The following is a 13,438-nucleotide window of genomic DNA, read 5'->3' as shown; positions in this document are numbered from 1 at the left end:
AAGTCTTGTCTACTTCACTTGGAGCTAGTTTTTCTGTAGGCCTATCTCTCTCCTTGGTTTCTAAGAGCTTGAGCTCTCACCTCCCTTCTCTGGCTTCTGAATCTCCCCGACTCCAAAGGTTTGTGTTTCAGCCTCCAGCCACCACAAGGGTGGACGATGGAATGAATCTGTCTCAGCCTTCCAGAGCTGCTAGTGTACTTGTCCCTTTTGGCCCTGAGAGCTTGTTCCTTATATGCCCCACACTGAGTATACACCAATCATTATATCACTAGGAAACCATTATTTGTTGTAGGATTAAATCAATGCTAAACTAGATTTAACCATTGTTTCCTCAATTCCTCTTAGTACCTTGTTTCAAGTTCTGGCCCATAACACTTTTGTAATTCTCTGAGAACTCAGTACCACTGCCATGTCATGATAAGCATCAGAAGAGAAATTGTGAATTTGGAAAGAAAAAACTGAGACATGAAAATAGCATTAAAATGTTTTATATGGGGGAATTTAGAATGAATAAGAAATATATATTAATGGCATAATTCTGTTTTTCAGTGCTGTTCAATGATTCACAAAATTCTAGATTCCTTAAGCTACTGTGGGAAATATGAAATTGTATGGTTGCATTGGATCAAGAATCTCTCAGATTGTAAAATATATGGATTTGTAATCATTTGCTATTTTAAAGAATTTTCCAAACATAGGAAACAAATTTACAAATTTCTGGGCTTTTTGTCCTCCTAGTTGAATAAAGTTAATACTCAAAAAAGTCATGACATCTTAGAAGGGAGCTTGGAAGACAAGTAATCCTCCAGAAGGAAATTTCTCAGAGTGTCAGGTTAGTTAATGACAGAATCTCTTCCCTCTTCTCTTCCCTCTTCGATATATGTACCATGTCTCTTTTGCTCTCCTTTGCTTCTCCAGCATGGCTTTTCTAGGCCATTTACAACTTTTCAGTGTTTAATTACTTAACATGACCTGCTTAGTTTTGCTTTTTTTTTTTTTTTTTTTTTTAAATAAGACAATTTATAGTAAAATCTGTGACATTTAGCACAATCTTAACAGGAAAATTCCAGAAATTATTTTTTATGCTTTTCCATACAAATCTTTAATTTACCAACTAAGGTGAAAAGCCAGAGCTAAAATTTATTCCCAAGCTTTTCATGATCTCGCATCATCTAATAAGGGCAAAAATCATATAATTCTTTTGCCAGCCTAGACACTAATATTGTCAGAATTGTAACTGACTATAAGATTTAAAGTGGTAAAGGATCTTGGAAAGCACTTAATAGCTTATCATCATTTTTCTGATAAGGAAACAAACTCAGGAAGTCAATCAATTAAGCAATATTTATTTTAGGGCTTGCTATGTGCCAGGCATTGTGCTAAGTACTGAGATTTCAAAGAAAGACAAATGTTGGACTCCTATTCTTAAGATACTCACATTCTAATGAAGGTGACAGCCTACAAGTAATTAAAAATGTAAGAAATTAAAATGGATGGAAATAGAAAGCAATCTCAGAGGGAAGGATCTAAAAAGAAGATGGCAGAAACCTTGAAGTGGGTCTTGAAGAAAGCCAGGAAATCCAGAAGACAGAAATGAGAAAGGAAAGCAGTCCAAACATGGATGGAAACCAGTTAAAAAACAGAATCAGGAGATTGAGGATCAGCACAAAGGCCAGTGTTTTTGGGATTATATAGTCCACCTGATAGGAAAGTGTAAAAAAAAAAAAAAAATTGGAAATGTTGGAAGGAGCCAGTTTGTGAAGGGCTCTAAAAGCCAGAGAGAGGTGATAAAGACATGGACCAAGGTGGCCATGGCCATGAAAAGGAGAGCTATAAGAGAGATGTCGCAAAGCTGAAAATAACCAATGCTTGGTTTCAATTATGTGCAATGAGTGTGAAGGGAGATTTTTAAGCACTATGTGGCATGCCCAAAGTGGTAAATAGCAGAAATAAGCGGCAAACCCAATTTTCCTTATTATTATACTATGCTTCTTTCTCTCTCATATATCACTTTAGGAAGATTATATATATATATATATATATATATATATATATATATATATATATATATATATATTTATACACACACACACACACATATACATAATAAATGGATATATCCCTGTCTTGTCAGAAGAAGTATTTCTAGGATTTAAACAGCACTTTGTTCTTTTTACCTGCAATGCTTTGGTAGTTATGCTGAAACAAAAATGATTTACTCTAAAATCAATCAACTTAATTTTGATGTTGAAAGTTCATTTTCTAAGCAATCTTTCCATGTTTTTGTTTTAAATTTTTAAATCCAAAGTATCTTATGCTTTTTTGTTTATTCCATTTTTCTTGATTATCTTTTTCAGCCCTTTGGTCTTGATAGTTGTTGTTTTTTAAATTAATGCATTGTTGTAAGCAATACATTGATATCCCCTCAAATATTAATAGAACCAGAGGATGAACTCCATTGCATTGAGCTTCCATAGAGGATTGATGTATGGACATGGGCAAGATTCTCACAGGAAGAGAATCATAGAGATTATAAATTTCAGTCCCTTCATTTATGAATGAGGCCCAAAGAAGTCAAACAGCAAAATAGGAGAGTCATGTTGTGAATCAACATCTTTTAAATTTAAATTCCTCCTTCTTCCTACTCTACCCAATCCACACTAGTGGAAAAAATACCTATATCAAGATCAAGGACACCTCGAAGTATCCTAGTTTTGTCCTTCAAAAGAATTTAGATTTTTGGCCTCAAAAAAATAGTTGTATAACCTGGTCCAATCTGGCTCCTCTGTACTTATTGTCTTGGTCTAGCCATTTAATTCTCTGGGCCTTAATTTTCCCATTTATAAAATGAAAAAGATGGACTAAAGTAACTTCTAAATTTACTTTTAACTCTAAATCTAGGACCTTACAAAGGGTAAGAGAATTGAGAGGGAAGCATTTTTATGATTTGAGAACTTAATACTTGTTAGCTTGAATTACTGATTACTTTCCACTCCTTACTTCCCAGCAGATTAGATAGAACGATGTTGTTTTTGTTTGTTTTGTTTTATTATTATTGTTATTGCATTTACTACAAGACCATAGGGGTTGTTTTCTAACATGGCAATGTCAAAATCAACACCTCTAATATCTTGACTAAAATTACATAAGGATGTTGAATCTTGTCATTTATTACTTTAGTTTTATCAAATATATAGATTTATTGACTTAACAGTATGTGATTAAACAGAAGAATCATTGTTCACAATGGGCATGATGTAAAACAGTGATCAACTGATAGAAAGATTCATTAAAGTAAAAGAGAGAAACTGGGCTTGTTGATTATGTTGACGTTTCATACTTTATGACTCTAGAATCTATTTAAAATAAATCACTGATTCTATTTCAAATTCAGAAGAAAATAAGATCCTGGAATACAGAACCCTTGCTTTTGCATTGGTGTGACTTATTTTTTAAAATCTTCTATCTTCGCAGTACAGTTAGGAAAAGGAAGCAGAATTAATTCTGTGGTTTTATAAATAACTGAAATGAAGAATTATGTGACACCTTATTGAAGTAATTTGAACTCTTTATTTTAGAAAATCATTTTGTTGAAATTTTTGTCTCAAGTAGAAAAACAGATCTCTTTAATTTATTTGTTGTTTATGCTTGTCTTCCTGTGATGTCATCTGTTTCTTGAATTTTTAACCTGGTGCCTCTTTTTTTTCTCCAAAAGAACCCCCCAAACAGTCACAGTGTTGGAAATGTAAAGTGGAAGAGATCTCTGAGACCATGTAGTCCAAGCCAATCATTTTAGAGATAAGGAAACTAAGATCTCAACTAAAGTTCTGACTTGCTCCCATCACACAAATCACAAGTATCTAATACAGGACCTCTGATTTGAGGATACTTTTCACTGTACCACTGTACCATGTACTGAGGAGCAGTGTTGATTTGTAAAGGGACTGGCTAAAGTCAAGCCAGTCAATTCAACAAGTACATCCTGCTTTTTCTTTTCAGAGGTTTGCGTACATCTAAACCTGGTATATCCATAAATCAGATAGCTTTAAATTAGTTTTCTGAAGAAAAGTACTGATGATTTTGATGTCAAATCCCTTCTAATACTTCTTCCCTTTGAAATTTAAGAATGATGTCACTGTTGCTAATTGCTTTCCTGTGTGTAGCTATGACTGAAGAGATAGATGTTTGAGTTAACAGGTGTTTATATATTGCACTTGAATGTGTATTATTTTGTCTGTGTATATAACGTGTTCAGATAACATTGCTTGGTGGCTAGGACACTGAGCTTAAAATGAAAAAGATCTGAATTTGAATCTACCTTTGACATATATGATCATTTTCTTTACTGCTTTATAGCCTATTTTCTCCAAAACTTTTTAACATCAAGGCTCAGGTTAGCTACATTACCTATTCAATGTCATGCTTCTCTGTTCAGCTTTTAAAACCCTTTTTAGTCTACTGTAGCCTACTCTTCCAAGTTTATTACACATTACTTCATTTTGTGCACTTTGTATTCTAGCTAAACTGTCTCATTTGCTCTTGCTTATACATAACATTACAAGTCACATTTTGAGGTCTTTGCCCAGGATTATAGAATAAATTCTCTTTCTGCCACCAACTATAAGAGACCTTCCCAAATTTCACACAATTACTTTTCTGTCCCCCTCCCCCGGGTTCCATAAAATGCATCTTCTTGAAAGAAGGAGCTATTGTATTTGGTATCCTCCATTGCAATAATATCTTATATCATGTTTGAGGTATTTAATAAATGCTTGTTGTTTGAGTACTTGTTAAAACCATACATTTAGGGAGCCTAGAAATAGGACAAGGGTTCCGAAGTACTTAATTGCTACTCCTAGGAAAGTGACTCAAAGTGAATACCCAGCCAAAATCTTGCTAACAGTAGATTCCATATTTAACAAGTCATGAATAAATAGGATAACCTTTGACTACTATGGAGGGATCAGCTTTTCAGGACATTCATTTTGGCCTCTTTGAGCTCCCCTAGTTTGAGGATTGAGCTGGAGACTCCCGGACTATGTTAGGTATTTGTACTGAGACTCATTCCTTACGTCTTTCCCTGAGCCAAACTTGAATTTTCCAGAGGATTGAATCAGAACTGATCTTTTGACTTGCCTGGATGTCTGGGAGCATCTTGCTTCCTTCTTGGGTTAGTCCAGAAGTGATTATTCAGAAGATACCAGGACTACTTGATTCCCTCAGGGTTCTTTTGGTGAGGCAATTGGAGTTAAGTGACTTGTCCAGAATTACACAGCCAAGTGTGTGTCCAGTGCCTGAGGTCAGACCTGAACTCAGGTGCTGTCCCCTCCCTCTGGTTTCTAAGAGAAGCAACCAGTCTAGGACACACTTTATAGGGGGAGGCTCCGAGTTGTGGTTCCACTTAGCACCTGCATGAGTGACTTGGGGAGTAGGGTAGGATAATGAGCTCTCTTTGTATTCTCATATGTAAGATGGAGCACCCAAGCAGTTAACCTAGTGATCAAAGGTGAATGACTTGGAGATTTAATACACCAAAAGGATAAATTGATAGACCCCACTTAAAAAGAATAATATAATGGAAAGAATATGGAATTTAGGGACAGAAAAACTGGATTTGAGTCCTAGTTATTTGGTTATGTGACTGAGTGAACTTGTCTTTCTAAAAATCTCAGTATTAGACTGTGTTGGGAGTTTCAAGACTATCTAGTCTAAAGTATCCTTGAATTCTTTCTTTGGGATCAGCAGTTCTTTTCTATAAATTCCACGCAGGCATAATTTGATATTTTATCTTATTTTTTATTTATTTAAAGATCTCTCAAAATAACAGTTTACTTACTCATAAGCTAACAAATGGCCTACTCATTAGCAATTTTGGCAGAATTAATTGTTTAGCTGCATTTGTAAACTTTTAAAAAAGATACTCCAGTTACTTTTTTTTTTTAATCATGTTTCAGCATTCCTTTTTTTTTTCTTTTTTATTGGAAAATCACTGGAGGCAGGAGGCATTTTACATAAGGTATATGGTTTCTTGAAATAAGTTTAACTTTTTTAACTCTTAAATTATTTATTTATTTGTTTGTTTTTGCTGAGGCAATTGGGGTTGTGACTTGCCCAGGGTCACACAGCTAGGAAGTGTTAAGTGCCTGAGGTCAGATTTGAACTTGGGTCCTCTTGTTTTCAGGGCTGGTGCACCATCTAGCTACTCCTAACCCTCAAATAAATGTGTGTGTGTGTGTGTGTGTGTGTGTGTGTGTGTGTGTGTGTGAGAGAGAGAGAGAGAGAGAGAGAGTGAGTGTGTGTGTGTGTGTGTGTGTGTGTGTTTGTGTGTGTGTTAGTTAATAGCTACTTTATGGGGGAAATTAAAAAAAAACTTTCAAACCATAATTCTAAATATTAATTTGAGATTTTCAAAACAGTTATATTTACTGGAAATAAGTATGGCAGAAATTAAGCATGGACCCACACTTAACACTGTATAACAAGATAAGATCAAAATGGGTCCATGATTTAGGCATAAAGAACGAGATTATAAATAAATTAGAGGAACATAGGATAGTTTATCTCTCAGACTTGTGGAGGAGGAAGAAATTTGTGACCAAAGATGAACTAGAGACCATTACTGATCACAAAATAGAAAATTTCGATTACATCAAATTAAAAAGCCTTTGTACAAACAAAACTAATGCAGACAAGATTAGAAGGGAAGCAACAAACTGGGAAAACATTTTCACAATTAAAGGTTCTGATAAAGGCCTCGTTTCCAAAATATATAGAGAACTGACTCAAATTTATAAGAAATCAAGCCATTCTCCAATTGATAAATGGTCAAAGGACATGAACAGATAATTTTCAGATGATGAAATTGAAACTATTACCACTCATAGGAAAGAGTGTTCCAAATCACTGTTGATCAGAAAAATGCAAATTAAGACAACTCTGAGATACCACTACATACCTGTCAGATTGGCTAAGATGACAGGAAAAAATAATGATGAATGTCGGAGGGAATGCGGGAAAACTGGGACACTGATGCATTGTTGGTGGAGTTGTGAACGAATCCAACCATTCTGTAGAGCAATCTGGAATTATGCCCAAAAAGTTATCAAATTGTGCATACCCTTTGATCCAGCAGTGTTTCTATTGGGCTTATATCCCAAAGAGATACTAAAGAAGGGAAAGGGACCTGTATGTGCCAAAATGTTTGTGGCGGCCCTGTTTGTAGTGGCAAGAAACTGGAAAATGAATGGATGCCCATCAATTGGAGAATGGCTGGGTAAATTGTGGTATATGAATGTTATGGAATATTATTGTTCTGTAAGAAATGACCAGCAGGATGAATACAGAGAGGCTTGGAGAGATCTACATGGACTGATGCTAAGTGAGATGAGCAGAACCAGGAGATCATTATACACTTCAACAATGATATTGTATGAGGATGTATTCTGATGGAAGTGGATTTCTTTGACAAAGAGACCTAACTGAGTTTCAATTGATCAATGATGGACAGAACACTGGGAAATGAATGCACACTGTTTACATTTTTGTTTTTCTTCCCGGGTTATTTATACCTTCTGAATCCAATCCTCCCTGTGCAACAAGAGAACTGTTTGGTTCTGCACATATATATTGTATCTAGGATATACTACGACATATTTAACATATATAGGACTGCTTGCCATCTAGGGGAAAGGGGGTGGAGGGAGAGAGGGGAAAAATTGGAATAGAAATGAATGCAAGGGATAATGTTGTAAAAAATTACCCTGGCATGGGTTCTATCAATAAAAAGTTATTATAAAAAAAATAAATTTAAAAAAAAAAAGGAAAAAGGTATTCTTCCAAAACAACAACAACAACAACAACAACAATAAAAACAGTTATATTTGCTGAAACTTTATGAAAATTTGTTTGTTATACTTTCCAAGTTTGAACTACTGCCAGTTTCCCTCTACTTTATCCACTGTCATCAACTCAGTATCTGTGCAGAATATGTATGCAAAAGAAAAACCATTACTTTATCAATAAAGCAATCATTTAACAAGCATTCATTAAGTATCTATTTGTGTCAGGCTTTGAGGATGGCTACAGGAGCAAAAAAGAAAACAGTCTCTCTCCTTAGATAGCTTTCATTCAATCAGCAAACAAAATATTCATATGTAAACATAAATACACACACACTCATAATACTTAAAGTTTGAAAGTGATTCCAAAAAGCAAGCAAACAATTGACCCTAAGTCATATGTTCAATTGAGTCTGTAAGATTATTTTTGATATTGTTTTAGTAAATGGACATTTTCTGTAGGAGTTGCAACCTTTAAATAAGTATTGATTTATATGTTTCTATATCCACATAATGATAGCTAATAATAAGACTTTAGGTTGCTTTACAAATCATTTTACAAACCCTAGGAGGATGGTACTATTATGATCCCTATTTTATAGATGAAGAAACAGATTGAACTGGGTTAAATGCTTGATCGGCATTATCTAGCTAATAAATGTGTGAGCTAGATTTGAACTCACATTTTCCTAACTTTAGATTCAGCATTATCCTCTACTGTACCTGGAAGAATTTAAAAATTAATTAAATTGCTTTCACCTGATTGATTATATGATTTTAAGAAACTGCCAATTCTACATCTCTGAAATTTCAGTTGTCTAAAGTTGATATATTTCCATAATCTTCATGTTCATATTTCTGGATCTCAAACCACAAAGCAATCTGAAATGTTTGGGGTTGGAGTATTTGCATGTGGAATGTTTCTAGGGATTAATATGGGACTTACTCAATGACATTTAGGTGCCACATTTAAAACAGAATTTGACTAAAATTATCTCCAAGCACTAGAGAGTTATAAACAACAGACTTAGCTGGGAGATAAGATCTCTAAATAAGTCCTCCAAGTGAAGCATTGTGTACATCTTATACTGATGACACATTCTTACTTATTCAACACACTTCATAGGAATTATACTCAAAGAAATCAATTAGAATAAAATAATTTTTAAGTGTTACCCATCTCATCCTTTTCCTCTGAATTTTCCTGCCTCTGTTCTATTTAAATAACACTCATGAACTTTGATTTTTATTCTTAAAACTTGCTTTTGTAACAATACTGATACATTTTTCTTTTAGCTAAAATATTCTTCAACCCATCAGAAATCAAAGCATTACAACAACATTTCAATAGAATGTAAAATGCATATAGAGTGTATTTTAAAAGTTGTATTTGTCCTTATACCTATGATTAGCAATCCTACTTGGGTAGCAGGAAGCATTGATAATGAAAGAAAAATTTGATTACATATAATATGAACACTAACTCATTCTATATGGAATCAAATGTGCCTGGTACTGTGACCTTGAATAAGTAAGTTAATTTTCCCCAGTTTTGATATTTTTTAAATTTTATCTGCCTTAATCTCTAATATTCTGTCTCTGTCTACTCTGTTAGGAAAGTAGAATATGTGTTTTCTCATGTCCTTTCTTTGTGACCATATTTCTCCTTTGTCTATTTTTGGCTCTGCTTACTTGATTTTACATCAATTCATATTCAGTCTTCATATTCATCATATTTGTTGTTTCTTACAGCACCCATAATATTCTGTTACATTGATATACCACACTTTGTTTAACCATTCCCCAATTAATGAACATCTATCTTATTTCTAGTTAAATAGTGTCATAAAAAAGTGCTGATACCATTGTTTTGATGAATAAAAGAGATTTTATCAATAACTTCTTTGGTTTATATATCTAGTATTAGATTCCATGGGTCAAAAGGTATGGATATTTTTGTTATTTTATTTCCATAATTCTAAACTGCTTTGTAGAATAGTCGTATCAGTTTAGAACTCTACCAACAATGCATTAATGTGTCCACTTTTCAACTATCCTTCCAACATCACCATTCCCATTTTTGTCACATTTGAGTCTTTATACAAGAAAGAGGGATAAAAAAATCAAGAAGTACTTAGTAGAGAAGGTAACCATTTGGAGGAGCAGGATGAGGTTGGTAGGGGTTTAGCTGGTAGTAGTGAAAGAGGAGAGAATAGTACAAATGAAATGTGTTCAAGAGAATATTGAATAATCCAACTTATAAAGGGCATGTGCAAAAGAGAAGAAAGACAGGGCAAAAAAAAAAAAGACCTAAAATGGATTATAGTTCAAATTATAGGAATTTTTAAATGCCAGGCTAAGGAGTGGGGATTTTATTTACTAGACAGAGGAGAATGGAATATACATTTATAATGTCCTGTGTTATCAGCTTTTCAAATATTATCTCATTTGATTCTCACAACAACCCTATGAGGCATATGCTACTATTATCCCCATTATACAGATGAGGAAACTTTTGATTGAGGTAAACAAAGGTTAAGTGACTTGCCCAGAGTCCCAGAGCTTATAAGTTTTCTAATGTCCTACACTATATCTATTGCAACAATGAATGACTCAGGGGGAAATCATTAAAGATTTTTTTAAGCAGACTAATGACTTGAAGAAAGTTGACCATTAAGAAGATTAATATGACATGAAGAAATAAGAGGATTTAAAAGGATAGAGAGAAGAGGCTTTTTCTCAAATACTAGGGAGAGAGAATGAGTGCCTGAACTAAGAAAGTAAGATTAGGAAGAGGGAAGAAATATTATGAATGAAGAATGGTTGAGTGAATGTGAGGGGAAAAGGAATAATGAAAATAATTGCAAGATTTTCAAATTAGTAAATGGGGAAATACAATGAAATTTGACATTTATCAACTAGTATTGTTTCTGTCGATATTAAAGAAAGGTGAGTTTGTCTAACCTCTGTATGTTTTCTTTTTTTAAAGTGCCTTGCCACTTGGGAGTCTTTCCTTACAACTCAAACTGACCTTCATCTGGAAGAAATATCTGAAGATAAGCCTTGAACATACTTAAAGACTTCTTGCCTAACCTTTGGTGAAATAGTGCCTACCAACCAAAGACATTCTTCATGGGGTGGGCTGCGTTTAATATAACTGGGTCAAAATGCAGTCACTGTATCTGGAAAGCCAATAATTTGAAAACTCAGGTACTCCATGGTTCTCACCTGCATTTTGATCATGGTATACATATATATTGCTTAGTTTTAATTCATTTATCCCCAAATTTTTGTCTTTAAGTACTTGTATATGGTAATTGTTTCTCAGGCATTCTACAATTGGGATATAGCATTTTAAATAGGTTGTAAAGACTACATTGAATAAAAAAAGTTTAATAAGAAATGCCTGAAATTTGATGAATGGTTACTATATTCACCTTCATGTGTCTCAGATGAAATATACTTTTGCTCTAGATGTCATCTATGTGTGATGTAGAACAATTTTTGTGTGCATTGCTTGAGAGACTGAATATTGTAACTAAATGAACACAGGATTTGGAGTAAAATGAGACCTGGATCTGCAAGTTTTTCTGATACTTATTTATGATGTGACCATTGAAACTTCTATGAGCCTCATATCACTCATGTGTAAGATCAGGGGTTTTTGTAGTAGATGGCTTCTGTGTTAAGTGTTAACTATGTAATATCATGATCCTCAGCTGGAATTAAGGATTATAACAATTAGCACCAACATATCGGAGTTATCAGGCTTTTTAAGTTTGAGAGTGTATTTAAAATGCTATCAACATTTCAGTATTATTGCCTATCTTTTGGGTGAACTCAGAAATGGGAAACATTACCAAAAAGGATAGTCTTAATTTTCCTAAAACATTATCTAAACGGTACAATTTCACTTTTATCTGAAGATATTTGCTTTGGTCCCAAAAAGATGTTCCAACAGTAGAATTCTGTTTATCATATTAGGGCCTTCTTACATTGACAAAGGAAATCAATGTCATTTCTTTCCCCATTATGCCAATTAATAAATATGCCTTCTCAGAAAGTCTTGATGTTGACATTACTGAAGCTTCTGTGGCATTAAATTAAACTGAGAACCTAGATAGTATTTCAGAATTTACAATCTGTGTGATCTGATGTTTATGATGCATTCAGTAGCTTTCTGTTCAGGTCTTTTACTATCTTGATGCCACATTCACAACCTGACAGCACTGTGGTGTAGTTTGCTCATGAATTAAGCATGAGTTAACAAGTGTACTGGGAATGTTCATTTTTTATTTCCTTGATATTTCTCAAAAGAATCTGGGGTTTTTTGATAATGTGTTTTTATAGTGACATGTTAAGAAGTATTACATGGCTCTAATAAGATAAAAAGTGGCCTTCAGAGTAGTTTGGATAACTGTGATATAATAAACTTCTTAAAAAAAAAAAAAACAAGACTATAAGTCCTTAAGACTATAAGTAGGAAGTTTTGACAATTTTTTCCTCCATCAAAAACATCCTTTTTTGTTGTACCTTTACAATTCAAAATAGATTTTATTTTAGAAAGTGCACATTTCATGCTTTAAAGCATTCATTTATTTTTGTTTATATTAATTTTGCAGTTACATCAAGAAACTGAATTAGCTGATTTTTGTTTACTAAGACTTATTGAAGAGTATACCTGCCATATCACTGAGAGGTATCATATCTAATGTAAAAAACTAATTTTGGTTATTTGATTTTGCTGCAAATTAGGAAGATTTCTGAATTCCTTCAAAATATTTTAAAATCACTACCAATGCATAGAGAACTAATGGAAGCATCAGTGGAGTTTTGAAAAAAGGTGATTCATGAGATGACAGTAATTAGCAGGAAAAAAGAAAAAACCTGGAATTTGAATTGCTTTATGTAATTAAAATAAGAAACATTTATACTTTGGGTAGTTTTCAAGTATCCAATAATAGGTTCAACAAAATAGAGGGAGCTTCCAGCAGGCATTTACCAAAGCATATCTTATATGTCAAGCACTGTGATAAGTCTTGGGAATAAAAAGAAATAAAAAACAGGAGCATTTCTCAAGAGCCTCACAATATAATATTAAGGGAAACATGGAACAACAATGTACAAAATATATACAGAATAAATCAAATATAATTTCAAAAGGAAAGCATTAGCATTTAAGGGGTCAAATAAATACCTCTTTCTGGAGGTGGGATTTTAGCTGAGATTGAAAGAATCAAAGAGATGAAGGTCAGATAGAAGAATATTCTAGATAGGGGGATATGCTGTGAAAATATCTGGAATTGGGAGGTGGAGTGTCTTATTTGGGGAACAGCAAAGGGGCCAGATGTAGAATCCATGAAGAGGAGCAGAAAAGAAGAATCCTGGAAAGGTAAAAAGAATATAGATTAGAATCAGCTTTAAAAGGAAAAACAAAATTTTGTATTTGATTTTGGAGGTAATATGGAGCCAGAGTTGTTTGAATAAAGGGGTGATATGTTCAGATCTGTGCATTAGAAAGATCATTGTGGTAGCTGAGCACTAGGTAGACTAAAATGGGGAGAAGTTTGAGACAGACCAACCGGTAGGTTATTATAATA

General features: G+C 33.7%; 1 protein-coding gene across 1 annotated transcript in view; it reads left to right on the top strand.

The window, feature by feature from the left end:
- Positions 1-12,904, top strand: part of SNX7 (sorting nexin 7) — a 146,265-nt gene extending 133,361 nt beyond the window's left edge. The window contains exon 9 of the mRNA XM_051993275.1: positions 10,828-12,904. Within this exon, the coding sequence (XP_051849235.1) occupies positions 10,828-10,905 (78 nt within the window). The 3' untranslated portion in view covers positions 10,906-12,904. The remainder of the gene's footprint in view (positions 1-10,827) is intronic.
- The last annotated feature ends 534 nt before the right edge of the window (positions 12,905-13,438 follow it).

This window comes from Antechinus flavipes, chromosome 4 (assembly GCF_016432865.1).
Source record: "Antechinus flavipes isolate AdamAnt ecotype Samford, QLD, Australia chromosome 4, AdamAnt_v2, whole genome shotgun sequence".
NCBI lineage: Eukaryota > Metazoa > Chordata > Mammalia > Dasyuromorphia > Dasyuridae > Antechinus > Antechinus flavipes.
This window is presented reverse-complemented; position numbering and strand designations above follow the sequence as displayed.